Source organism: Palaemon carinicauda, chromosome 8, assembly GCF_036898095.1.
Source record: "Palaemon carinicauda isolate YSFRI2023 chromosome 8, ASM3689809v2, whole genome shotgun sequence".
Classification (NCBI taxonomy): domain Eukaryota; kingdom Metazoa; phylum Arthropoda; class Malacostraca; order Decapoda; family Palaemonidae; genus Palaemon; species Palaemon carinicauda.
Genome location: NC_090732.1, coordinates 13,620,459 through 13,633,740, shown reverse-complemented (window position 1 = coordinate 13,633,740; position 13,282 = coordinate 13,620,459). Strand labels below are relative to the sequence as shown.

The window sequence follows — 13,282 nt, the reverse complement described above, 5'->3', positions numbered from 1 at the left end:
TATTATTAGAAAGTATGAAAATTAATTGTATTATTGGCAAAACTATCATAATAATAATGATAATAATAATTTTAATAATAATTATAACAATAATAACTTTAATAATAATTTACTAATAGTAGTTATATATTAAATAATAATAATAATAATAATAATAATAATAATAATAATAATAATAATAATAATAATATCATGAGGGAAATGAATTTGACAGAAATGTGTACAGCAGGGACATCTAGTAACAGCTGAGCGGACTAAAAGTCTACTATTAGTTTTTAAGCGACTAGGGCATAGGCTTGAATCCTAGCTCTAGCAGAAACACATATCAGAAAAAAAAAATCTCCTGGGACTTTATTACAATTATTTGTGGTTTAATGTTCAAAAGTATCAAAGTCCAGTATATCAGTGTCAGAACTATCGTATATACACATATGCAATAAGCCGTAACCTTCTACCAATACATTTTTTGCTTAACACCAACATATCCCAAGGCTGAGGGACATTATTGGCAGGATATGTCATAGGAAGATTGGAAGAAATAATAATAATAATAATAATAATAATAATAATAATAATAATAATAATAATAATAATAATAATAATAATAATAATAATAATAATAATAATAATTTTGATAATGTAAATTCAGAACTATGGAAACACTAACACTTGCGGTATCAGGACGACTCTAGAAAGTGAAAGAACCTCCATGTGTATTTGTGTCTGTATATGTACGTATGATTTATTAAGCTAATTCCTCTTTGTATAACCATATATTTTTCATATAATGTAACATTCTACCGTACTCTTATAACTTTTTTCCACCTTGTAGCTATGCCTGATGCCAGTGGTTTTAAAAGCTTTCGGGTACCTTAAAGTCGACCGACAGCAGCTCAAGGTCTCCAGCGACCCCCAGCACCTCTCGATATACAACATGGATCCTATACGCTGCCGGATAGAAGTAACTAATGAAACAGTGAGTAGGAGAGATTGTCTCTGTATAATTCTGAACCTATCATTCATTAATTATTTTAATAATAAAGGAATCCTATTTCCCCCGACCTAGATTCTCTCAAGTCAAAATATATTTCCCTGAATTCACCATCCTGCGCTCCACAAGGTACTAGAAGAGTTAGAGGGCCTAGAACTACATGGCTGAGGACTATGAAGCGTGAAGTAGATGATGAATGGAGAGGCATTGATTTAAAAGCTCAAGATAGAGACGACTGGCGAAATCTGACCGAGGTCCTTTGCGTCAATATGCGTAGGAAGAGATGGTGCTGATGATGATGATAATTTTCCCCGACCTAGATCCCATCATCATCATCATCTCTTCCTACGCCTATTGACGCAAAGGGCCTCGCTTAGATTTTGCCAGTCGTCTCTATCTTGAGCTTTTATTCAATACTTCTATATTCATCATCTCCTACTTGGCTCTTCATAGTCCTCAGCCACTCAAGTCACTCATTTCAAAATATATTTCCCTGAATTCGTTCATCAGCATCATCAGCATCTCCTCCTCCTACGCCTATTGACGCAAAGGGCCTTTGAATTCGTTATGAGGTAAATTTAGGTCATAAAGTGTATCAATGAGGGTTTGTGAGACGGTATGGAACTCTTCAAAATTTATGTTGGGACAATGGATTCCTTTCAAATATATTTAATCAAAGAGTGCAGCAACATAGCAAACATACTGTTGCTGTCTCTTCGTCTTGTTGAAAAAGCAATATATTTCAAATTGAGGACATGAGTAATGCCTGACCTAAAAAGATTGAAGTATCCTACCTGTAATTTAATGAAAACTTAGGCATCAACGAGGCATAAGACGTAATTTCTTATATAAAGGAAAACACAAAAGAGGAACTAGTCTAAGAATAAAAGAACCACAAACACCATTGAAATTGTAGCACGTAATAAATGATACCGCAATGCCGACTACTATATGTTTTAAAGTTCTCAATTTTCTAAAAACTAGTAAGAAAAAAATTGTAGACAGCGCGGTGTTTCAAGCATTAAATATTTAATCTGACATCTGAAATACGGTCGCAGTTATACATGTAATGTAAACAGTCTTCTCACAAGTGCAACGCTGCAGCAACAAAACCAAAGAGTATCCTGCCTCTCCCTCTCCCCACCTCTCCCTTCGTAGTTTATTATTATTATTGTTATTATTATTATTATTATTATTATTATTATTATTATTATTATTATTATTATTATTATTATTATTGTTATTATTATTATTATTATTATTATTATTATTATTATTATTATTAGCTAAGCTACATCCTTAGTTGGAAAAGCAAGATGCTATAAGCCCAAGAGCTCCAAGAAAAATCGCTCAGTGAGAAAAGGAAATAAGGATATAAATAAACGATAAGAGAAATGATTAATAATTAATAAGATATTTTAAAAACAGTAACGACATCAAAACAGATATTTCATATATAAACTATGAAGAGACTTATGTTAGCCTGTTCAACATAAAAATCTTTGCTGCAAGTTTGAACTAATTTGTTACATGTTGCTTTGTAATCTCATCATTGTCAGTCTTCTGTATCAATGAATAAATTGGATACAAAGTATAAGAAATGGTTTGAGAACTTAGAGGTCTTCCTGAGATACTCTTGGGAAATGTTATTTCATACGCAGTATTACTCTAAACACATGAGTCTTTTTCTAGTTTATATATGACATATCTGTTTTTGACGTTGTTAATAGTTTATATATGACACATCTGTTTTGACGTTTTTACTGTTTTAGAATAATTTATTGTGAACTTGTTCTCATCATCTATTTATTTCCTTACTTCCTTTCCTCACTGGGCTATTTTTCCCTATTGGAGCTCTTGGGCTTATAGCATCTTACTTTTCCAACTAGGGTTGTAGCTTGGCTAGTAATAATAATAATAATAATAATAATAATAATAATAATAATAATAACTGAAAAGAGTTCTTCACGATGTCTTGAATAACGAAACCGTTCAATTGATGAGGTATGTTGCTGTTATTATGAAATGGGTAAAAGATATTGATAGGACCTGTAGAAAATATCTAGAAAATATGCCATTACTAGAAGGTTTGATTCTTACAGCATTTTGGAATTCCTTTTGGTTTTGTGTTCACATTTATTCAGAGAGAGAGAGAGAGAGAGAGAGAGAGAGAGAGAGAGAGAGGGGGGGGGGGGAGGAGGAGGAAGGAAGGAGGAGGTCATTCTATACCTATCTCAACAATACGGAGTAGATGCATTCAAATCTCCTCTACGAAGGGCCTGAAGCAATGCATGATTATAAACTGCCAGTATTCCGTTAAATTAGAAGTTTACTTACTGTATATATATATATATATATATATATATATATATATACATACATATATATATATGTATATATATATGTATATATATATATATATATATATATATATATATATATATATATATATATATATACACAGACACACATTTATATATATGTATATATATACACACATTTATATATATGTGTATATATATATATATATATATATATATATATATATATATATATATATATATAGTATATAGTATATTCCTTTAATATGTTTATTTCATCGTTTCAGGGTATCTGACGTTAACAAAAATGGCGATTCTTGAGAAAAAACAATTCAGGGTCATAGGATTAAAATTCAAAAACTTTTAAAGTCTACTCTTTCCTATTAATATAAATATGAAATACTTTTTTTTATTATCTTATTTATTCATATGACATTTTATAAAGGCCATCGACTCTTTCTGGAAATAAAAAGGCTAAGAAAATCTTAATAAATAAATATATAAAGATGGATTCATGTGGGTGGCCTTTCCTTTAGAGCGTTCGCCTACAATAAAAAGGTTTAATCAATGCACATTGACTCAGCTTTTGTCTTTTTGAATAATTACAATATCTGATATATTAAAATCTTAAATACCTAAGTCTTTGATAGTGCCATAGACTCTGTACCATGGTCTTTCACTGTCTTGGGGTAGAGTTCTTCTGTTTGAGGGTACATTCGGGCACACTATTCTATCTTATTTCTCTTCCACTTATTTTTTTTTTGTAGCTTTTATAGTTTATATATGAAATAGTTATTTTAATGTTGTTACTGTTCTTAAAATATTTTATTTTAATTGTCAATTACTTGTCTTGTAGTTTCCTTATTTCCTTTCCTCACTGGGCTATTTTCCCTGTTGGAGTCCTCGGATACATAGCATTCTGCTTTTCCAACTAGCAAGTAATAATAATAATGATAATAATAATAATAATAATAATAATAATAATAATAAGTGTATCCACTCTATATGACCAAATAACATATAAAAAATAAGTTTTTAAACGTTATTTGTCGATTTGTCCTTTGGCTCTTGTTTACCCGAATGGCGTGCTCCTATTGGCCAAGGTCTAAATCAGATCTTGCTATTGGCTAAGACGATAGAGAAGAAACGCCTCAAATGTTCCTCAAAGACAGATTTTTTCCAGCATTTTACTTCCTAAAAGGCCTCTCTGGTGCCATCTATGGGGTATCTTTAAAACATGGGAAAATTCAGTCAATTATAGATGAAATTATTATATTCTTTCTTTAAAAATACACTAAAAGTCTTATATACATATATGATGATATAATGCGAAATATAAAGTTTTGAAAGTAAAAATGCTTACATAAATATCTTGACAGAAATATGAAACCTGATGACAGCTCTTAAGATTATGAAAACATTGTTATAATTTTGTCAAAACAACATAATACAAACTAATCTTCATAGCTGAAGGAATTGGTGCAACTTGGGAGTTATTTGATAAAAAAAACTTTTGTACGTTCGTTTCACAAAACAATAAGAAAAAAAAACCTGACATGTGTATGTTGGCATTCTAAAATATATCTTTATTCTTTTCTACTAAAGCCTAATCAGCAATAAGTATACGTTTTAATTAAAAGTTTAAAGGACATTTTAGACGCCAACTTTGGTGCTACTGATGAGGAAGGAGTATTCTGCTTAGAGGGGTTTCAGGGAACTTACATGGATATTAGATGGTTTACGTTATCATAAACAAATAAATGACAATTATGAGCCTATATCAAACTTTCCACATCCACATGCCTCTTTCTAGAGAGTTCTTATTTGGAGGCTAACATTATTTTGACATTAAAAAGAACAAAATTTGAAATATGTTCACACGATTAATCTTAGTGCATTGAAATTGAAGATTCGTAAGCTATTTGCCATAGCTGAACAATATAAATCAATCGTCGATGCATTAACAGGGACATAAAGGGATAGTTCATAACAGTTTTCTTCCAGGTATAACAGTCTGAATGATTAAAGTATAATTATAAATATTTGGCCAATTTTCAGCTCAAACGAACCTAGATGATTCTTCAGTTTAATATAATCTTTGTCTCTTTTACTTTACTTTACTTTGACGACTGTTTTTCCTTTCCTATATAACAGGGGAACCCTACTCTCTACAGGACCTCCACAGTCATTTTATCCCGTTCGTTCGAAAGCATTCAACATTTCATATCACGTATTGCTCGCCACTGTCGAAGGGCTCACAGAATAAGAAAGTCTTCAATTTCCTCTTGAAAGCCTTAATATCTTCAATCATTCGGATGTCTAGTGGAAGCTTATCTTATAGTCTCGGGGCCGCATATTTAAAGGCTCTAGAGCCTACAGTAGACATATATCTCGGTTCTAATAGTTTGAAACTATCTGTAACTATTCTCGTGTCAACACAATTTGTTGGCTATACAATATGTAGCAATTCTCATAGATATTTTGGACGACCGGTTCTGATAACTTGGTGTGTTATTGTACATATTTCAAATTCAATTCTCGCTTTAATCGGCAGTCAGTATAAATAAATAAGTATAGAAGTGATCCTTTCTCGAGGTGGGACACCTTTTAAGGCCTACCTTTAAAAATTTGATCTATAGCCTACAGTTCTTATTAATGTGAAATGTAGATTCTTCACTGCTGGTGTAACTTTAATATCATAATGTCTTCTTATTACAATCATGTACAAAAAATTATTGACGTGTCCAATCTCCCTTTCAGATTCCAAGAGATCAAGTCGTGATAGCAGTGTTGATTCGGAGGCGAAGTGAAGGCTTCTTCCTGACGACTCTGGGTCCTTGCTTGGTTTTGGAGATTCTGGGACATATCTCATTCTTAGCATTCCCTGTTGACGAGTTCTACCAGAGAGCCTCGACGGCCCTTTCCCTTTTGATCGTCATGGCTTCTTTGTTTTCACAGGTTCGTATCAGTCTCCTGAAAGTTTGAAAGTTTATCCTTTTGGTTTTGAGATGATCAATAGCATAGGTAATGGGTGGTATTTGAATGTTTGCAATTTGTGTTAAAGATGTGTAATCTCTCCTATATGATAAAGAGCAAGTGTCCGATCTGACTATATAAATGCAGTAAACGAAGCTGGATAAAGAAGAGAAGACGATGAATTGACGAACTAAGAAAGTTTTGGGGCGTGAACTGGCACAGAAAAACCATTAGCAGATGCAAGTGGAAGGATTAGTTACGGCTGATGATGATGATATACAGAATATATTTCTTTACTGAAGCGCTCAATGGGGAGAGGGAGTAGTTATACTCTGGTGAGAGGGATACCCCAAGAGGTAAACTTAGAAACCGCACTCTCCCACAAATTGCCAAACCCACGGATTGTACTTAAGAAAGGGGGAGGGGGTGGGAAGGGTTGAATCTGTGCGAGTGTAGCCTACATATATGAATATCTAGACGTCATTTTGACGGCTCTGGTAAACTAGTAATATATATAATCTCTTTTTTATCACAGTGACTATCTTCATTATTTGCTAACAATATCGACATAACTGTTTTCCAGTCAGTGACCATCATGCCCAAATCTGCCTCCCCGAAAGCTGTCGACGTCTGGTTCTTCTTCTTCACTCTGAGATTCTTCCTGTTCTTCGTGGCTCATTGCCTGGTAGAATTTCAGCGGACGCGATTGAAGAAACTTTCTAAGGATTATACAACAAACAAAAGACAATCAGGTTTCCAGAAACGTAAAAACAACAAAATATCAAAGCGTCCTCGTAAGGATTTTTTAGGACAAGCTTTCGCTCTCGGAAACCGGAGTGGTGCTGAAAAAGGCAGGATTAATTGCGCCATTAACGTAGAGAATACGTGGATGATGGAAAGTTCTAGTACTAAGACTTTCATTTCACCTAGAACTGTAAATCTTTCCTGTCTTGCTGTCGGAATTGTCATTGACGTCATCTTCATTGGAGGGTTCGTGTACGCCATTAGATTAATAAACTCTGAGTATATTAACGAGTTTATGACATACGACGATTGCTCTTAGATTTATGAGAAATAGATTGATTGATAGATTGATTTGAGGTTTTCTAGCATAAACTTTCTGCTTATGATATTGTGATTTGATACAAATGTATGATTAGTTTCTTACACTTCAACATAAAGTTGGTCATAGCATAAGATGAAAATAAAAGGAATTTGTGTTATTTCTGATTATACTGTTTTTCTTTGATTAGAAATGTATATTGTAAATTTTACACACAACTACATAGACTGTGCTTCATTGCTTAAATAATATACTGTTAACCTACCACATTTGTGTACAGTACCCCTAAGATAATAAAAGTAAAGAAAAAAAAATATGAAGGGACAATAATTTTCCAAAAATCAAAACCAAGCGAAAAAAAAACAATGGTTTTCATAGCGTTCACGTGATAAAAAAAAAAAAGTCAGATAAAAGTAAATAGATTAAATATAGTTACTGCCTTGTCTAAAAGATACTGATATATTCAATTACTGGGAATTTCTTATGTGAGGAGACAAGATAAGTATAATATTTATTTCAATTACGATCCGTAATCTTCAGAGATAATTCATTGCTTTTATTTTTTATCATTAATATTTTTAGAATTCTCAGCAGAGAGACATGTCAAAACTATATCGAGTATCATCGCCCTTATATGATAAAAGAGCAACGTGTCTGGTCACACACACACACACACACACACACACACATATATATATATATATATATATATATATATATATATATATATATATGTATATATATATATATGTATGTATGTATATATATATATATATATATATATATATATATATATATACATATATACAGTATATTTATACTTATATTTCTTTTCGGTCACGCTCAGCGACATTACCAGAGGGATAACTATTCGGTCTCTCTCTCTCTCTCTCTCTCTCTCTCTGGTAAGAGGGAGAGAGAAAGAGTAGTCATACCCCGGTGAAAGCCGCTGTGCGTGTGCATATCTATCTAAATATTTTTTGACAGGTCGCGTACACTAGTAGAGAATAGACTATGAAAAACAGCTACGGATATCGCACAATGGTTTAAATAAAATATATATAAATTCTAATGAACAACTTACTTCAATATCAGTAAATAAACCAATCCTAGAATACGTATGTTGCTTGAGTAAACAGGAACCATCCAACAATTTCCTGCAAACATATAAAGACTACTATGGAAATCTCCTATATATCGTGACGTCACAAGCATAGAATATCTATCGACAGATAGGATTAGAAAACAGAAGACCAGCTCAGGGAGTAGCTTAAAAATCGTGGAAAGGATGAAAAAAAATTAGAAAACGGAGGGTAACGAAAATGAATCATGCAAGAGGTAAATTAAAATAGAAAAGAGAAATAAATTTAAAGCATGAAAATAATTATTCACATTCTCCATATTAATTTGATCTCCTACTGATCCGATGTGTTAAATGCTTCATTTTTATATTCATCAGTCGCTCATTACCAAATTCTTCGGCATGCAATAGCTCCCACATTTAAATCAATTGTCCTTATCTACTCACCAATACAGTTTAGATTATGTTAATCTTTTTGACCTAGTTCTAAGGGCTAAAAAAAGAAGATTACTTATATAGGGTTTGAATTTTCTCCCATTTTCATTTTATGCAATACTTTTTAATCTTTTCCTTCACCTGTCACCTACGGCACTGTACACCCTATAATTCTGCAATGTTTTGCATATTACCCACATAATAAAATTTTATTCTGTTTCCTTTATTTCTTATTAAAGTTCATCTTTTCCCCAAGAAAACAGGGAATCCTCTGTTTAGCCACATGCTTTTATCATTTAATAAACATATTTTATGCTGGCTGGAAATTGACTTTTCTTCTATGCCTGTCATTTGAAGGATTTTATAGTCTTTCGGTTACGCCTGTATTTCAATTATTTTAAGTTTTATAAGCATCGATATACTTTATCTATTCTTATCTATTTACACTTGCCTGACTGCGCGCCACAAGGGCCACAACATTTATTTTACATATGCAGTAAATAAAACTGATAAATTAGAAGAATCATAGTGCAAAGTTCTTGTATTTTTATCGTATATATAGCTACTTTTATTTCATATATTTAAAGTTTTAAGACTAGAACTTATACGTAAATAAATTGACCTTTGGATACGCATTTAATCATAATCTTAAAAGAAGAAGATAGTCAGTCCAAAATTCTAGTGCGCCTTTGTTATTGTTTTGATCTCTTCTACATTGTACCTGTATATGTGTGTTACATTTCAGTCTGTTGTGTGTGTCACCATTACTGTATCAAAATGGATTTGTTAGATTCAATTATGAGCAAGATGGACAAACCCCCTGCTGTTAATGATAAACATAAACAGATGATGAGAGGTAAGTTGTGACCTTTACAACTTCATTTGGATTACCGTATCATAGCCTGGCTCGGTAAATTATGGCATCTTAATACTGTAAATCAACTGAAAATAAAAAAGATTTGGTTTGGTCTATGCTGTTATTCAGCAACTTGGGTATTATAAGGATACTTTAATTTGCCTTAAAATATATATATATTTATTCCAAAGCTTTCTATACTGTATATTTCCCACCGAATATTTTAAGCATATCTGACTTGTACTTTTAGTGGTCCACTTTTTTTTCCATGGCCATTACTAATATACATATCAAGGGTTACACGATAAATGGTAAATGCAAAGTTTAAGTCTAGGATGAATTTTAGATATTAAAAGGCTTTTATTTCCATGAATGTGTGCTGTTCACAAATATGTTAATTTCTAACAAAAATGAGTTTTAAACATGAGGCCATTTGAAGATGAACGGGAATGAGGCACCGTAGAATTGGATAAATAACCAATAATCTAAATGGAGAAAATGAGGTATATCTGATGTAATATTAAGTGTTTGGGAAAATTTCGGATGATGGCATTTGTCTGAAAACATTGATAAGTAACTAATAATCCTCTCTTAGTAAATAGGATGTGGGGGTGTATGTACAATAGCGGCCACCTGTATGTATGATGATGGCCGACTAAGAATACCGCAGTGTAAGGGTGGTCGTTATGACACTCGGGCTTGAGAGTCATAGGCTCTTTCATAGAACTGGCAGGAAAAAAAATAAAGTGTCTAGGAACACCATATTCATCTGGCCCTGTGAGATAATCAAGCAAGCATATTCTTTGTCGAGTGAGGGAGTTAATTGCCCAGCCAAGTGAGAGCTTATGGAGTTGGGCATTGACCCTTAGTTAACCATTAAGAAGAATCTGTTGAATGAGGTACTGAAGTCTTGTCTTAGAAAATGCCTGAGTATCTTCACCTCCTTTTATCTATGGGAAGTTGCCCACAATTCCTTGGTCACTATTTTTTGTGTCCAGTGGTGGCTGCTCAACATGTTACATACGGTAGTTTTTTCAGCTCCCTGAAGGGACAGGTAAGCATCTCATCTAAGGTAGTGTTCTGGCATAAGCCTTGAATGAATGATAGAATGACAGGCTCTTCTACTTCTTCCTTTTCCCAACTATTTTGGGGTGCTCAGCCACAACCACTACTTTTTCATTCACCTAATACAACAAATTTGCTATTTATAGTGTATATTATTTTGGCAAAAGCTGAAACTAGCCAAAAGACTTTTTGGTAAGATATAACTACCCTCCACTCACTAGCAGGGTGGTAGTATGGGTTAGACCAGTCACCCCGCTCACACGCACCGGTAAAATGACGTCACTTTTTATTTTGGCTAGGATAAGAGTAAACGTTCCTTCTCTCTCCCGTTAACCCTTGATAAATTGGATATTGATATATTTTTTCAGGGAGTGCTCATCCTCCCAGTGGGAGTGGTTCAATGGATGGCGGAAGGAAAAATCATGGCATCTTACTCCGTCGTCTTGTTCCCTCCACATTGTCTCTACTCTTTCGGTTTCCTCCGGAGGACAAACAAATAAAACGATGAGCAACTGACCCCGGACAACCCTTTTGTGCGGATGTCGTCGCTTCCCCTAGTTAAGCAACGTTGCCCTCCACTCGTGGAGCCTCTCTTGTATCTGCCTGCAGCAACTCCTGCCTACCTTGGGGCGTTTAGGTGTCCTTGTAAGGGAATGGCTTACGAGAGTGCTACCGTTAGAGGCATAGCGGGGAGATCACACCTGCCTTCTTAGGGGTTAACCACAGTCTTCCCCTCTGAGACTCTGGAGGAAACGCACCGAGTTCTTGTGCCCTTGGTTGCAACATCTGCATCTGCTCACCCTTCTTTCCTGCAGCTTTGGCATACAAAAGAGAGCAGTTGCAGACTAGTTCCCTTCGGGTTTACCAGTCGGGCGATCCTCTTGAGGAGAAACAAGAAACTTACTTATGTCACGTTTCACACCTCGCAGCTTACAATGTGTGCCCCCACCCTGAGCCTGCTCAGCATGTTGAGGGTGTGCAAAGTATGATGCATGGAGTTCCTCTACACTAGTCTCGTGAGCATTATCCTTTCAGGGGTATTGCCTCAGATGGTGATGCTCTCTGACCGCATGTGGTCTCCACCTCTCCCATCATTGAGTCTTGTAAGCTATAACCTTTTGGGATTATTGCTGCTGATAGTGATGCGCCGCCTCTTCCATTGTGCCCCCAGGGTACAAAGAGTCTCATGAGCAATTTTCCTTTGCAGCCATTGCCATGGATGGTGATACCTGCCAACCACTTGCAGTTGCTGCCTCTACCATCGATGAGTCTTTTAGGCTATAACCCTTCAGGGTTATTGCCACATATAGTGATGATTGCATTCCACTACAAAGCTCATGGAGTTTGGTGAGGCCATGTCCTTTGAGACCCTGCCTTGGGCTTTCCTCCCCTTACAGGGAAGAGCTTGTTTTTCTCGTGCGTTAGCACACAGGAAAATCTCAGCCTTGCTAGACAACTCGCCAACCTCCTCTTGGAGTGCTGGCAAGTGTTCTGTTCTTTTTATGCTTGGGCAAACAAACCCTTTCATGCGAGAGAGTGAACGAAACATTACCCACTAGAGCTTGCTGATGAGGGTCTAGGCGAGCTCCACTAACCTTTTCGTGTGAGAGAGCAAACCTGAGCATTAGCGAGGTGTGCCAGCGAGCACCTCTTTTCTATTCTTGTTTATGAGAAACAGCCCACCCAGATACTTATCGTTAGTGAGATGCCGGGCAAACTCCTCAAGCTGACGAGGTCTGCGCAACTACAGTTACTCGCTAATACTGTACCCCCTTGGTTATGTTCTGGCACACACTACTTCAGTTGTGCATGCGCACTTGCCTATACAACCGCCAGACTTCGCGTGCTCGGTGGAAACTTGCGGTGATACAATGAGGTTCGTAAGACAGAACCATCCGTGGTTACCCCAAATGAGGATGCCTGCTGGCCGCATTCCACCATTGTGCCCCAAGGGCACAAAGTGTCACGTTAGACATAATCCTGCAGGGTTATTGATGCATATGGGAATGGCTGCCGACCGCCGCATTCTACTATTGTGCCCACAGGGTACAATGAGTCTCGGAAGACGATTCTCGTGAAACATATTCCTTCGTGGTTATTATCTCGTACTTCTCCTCCCTAAGGTGTAGAGAGCTCATTGGAGCACTCACACGGTGTAAGGATGGAATCAGCTCATGCTTACGTTTATGAACGATAGCAAACAAGTATTCGCTTACAGGTGAGCTGGTCCCACCCATGAGGTGGGTGGGTGAGCTCCTACTACCAGTGAAGGTCCGATCATTTCACTAGCTGCATGTGCTCGTAAGTGCATGCATGCTTATGAACATGTTCACAATGCTATGGCTAGTCAACGATCAATTTCTATTAAGCAATGATGTTGCACTTTGTCACACACACTTTATTCTCGCAAGTGACTCCTCGAGCTACCTCGGGTGTGTTCACACACATAATGTGTTCATGATGCTCAGGCTCGTGTAGGAGTACTTACCCTGAG

The 13,282-nt window shown here is 35.5% G+C and overlaps 1 protein-coding gene across 1 annotated transcript in view; it reads left to right on the top strand.

Moving 5' to 3' along the window:
• The first annotated feature begins 9,524 nt into the window (after positions 1 to 9,524).
• The window catches only part of LOC137645664 (sperm-associated antigen 7 homolog), a 39,634-nt gene continuing 35,876 nt past the window's right edge, over positions 9,525 to 13,282 (top strand). Inside the window, exon 1 of the mRNA XM_068378500.1 lies at positions 9,525 to 9,723. Within this exon, the coding sequence (XP_068234601.1) occupies positions 9,645 to 9,723 (79 nt within the window). The 5' untranslated portion in view covers positions 9,525 to 9,644. The remainder of the gene's footprint in view (positions 9,724 to 13,282) is intronic.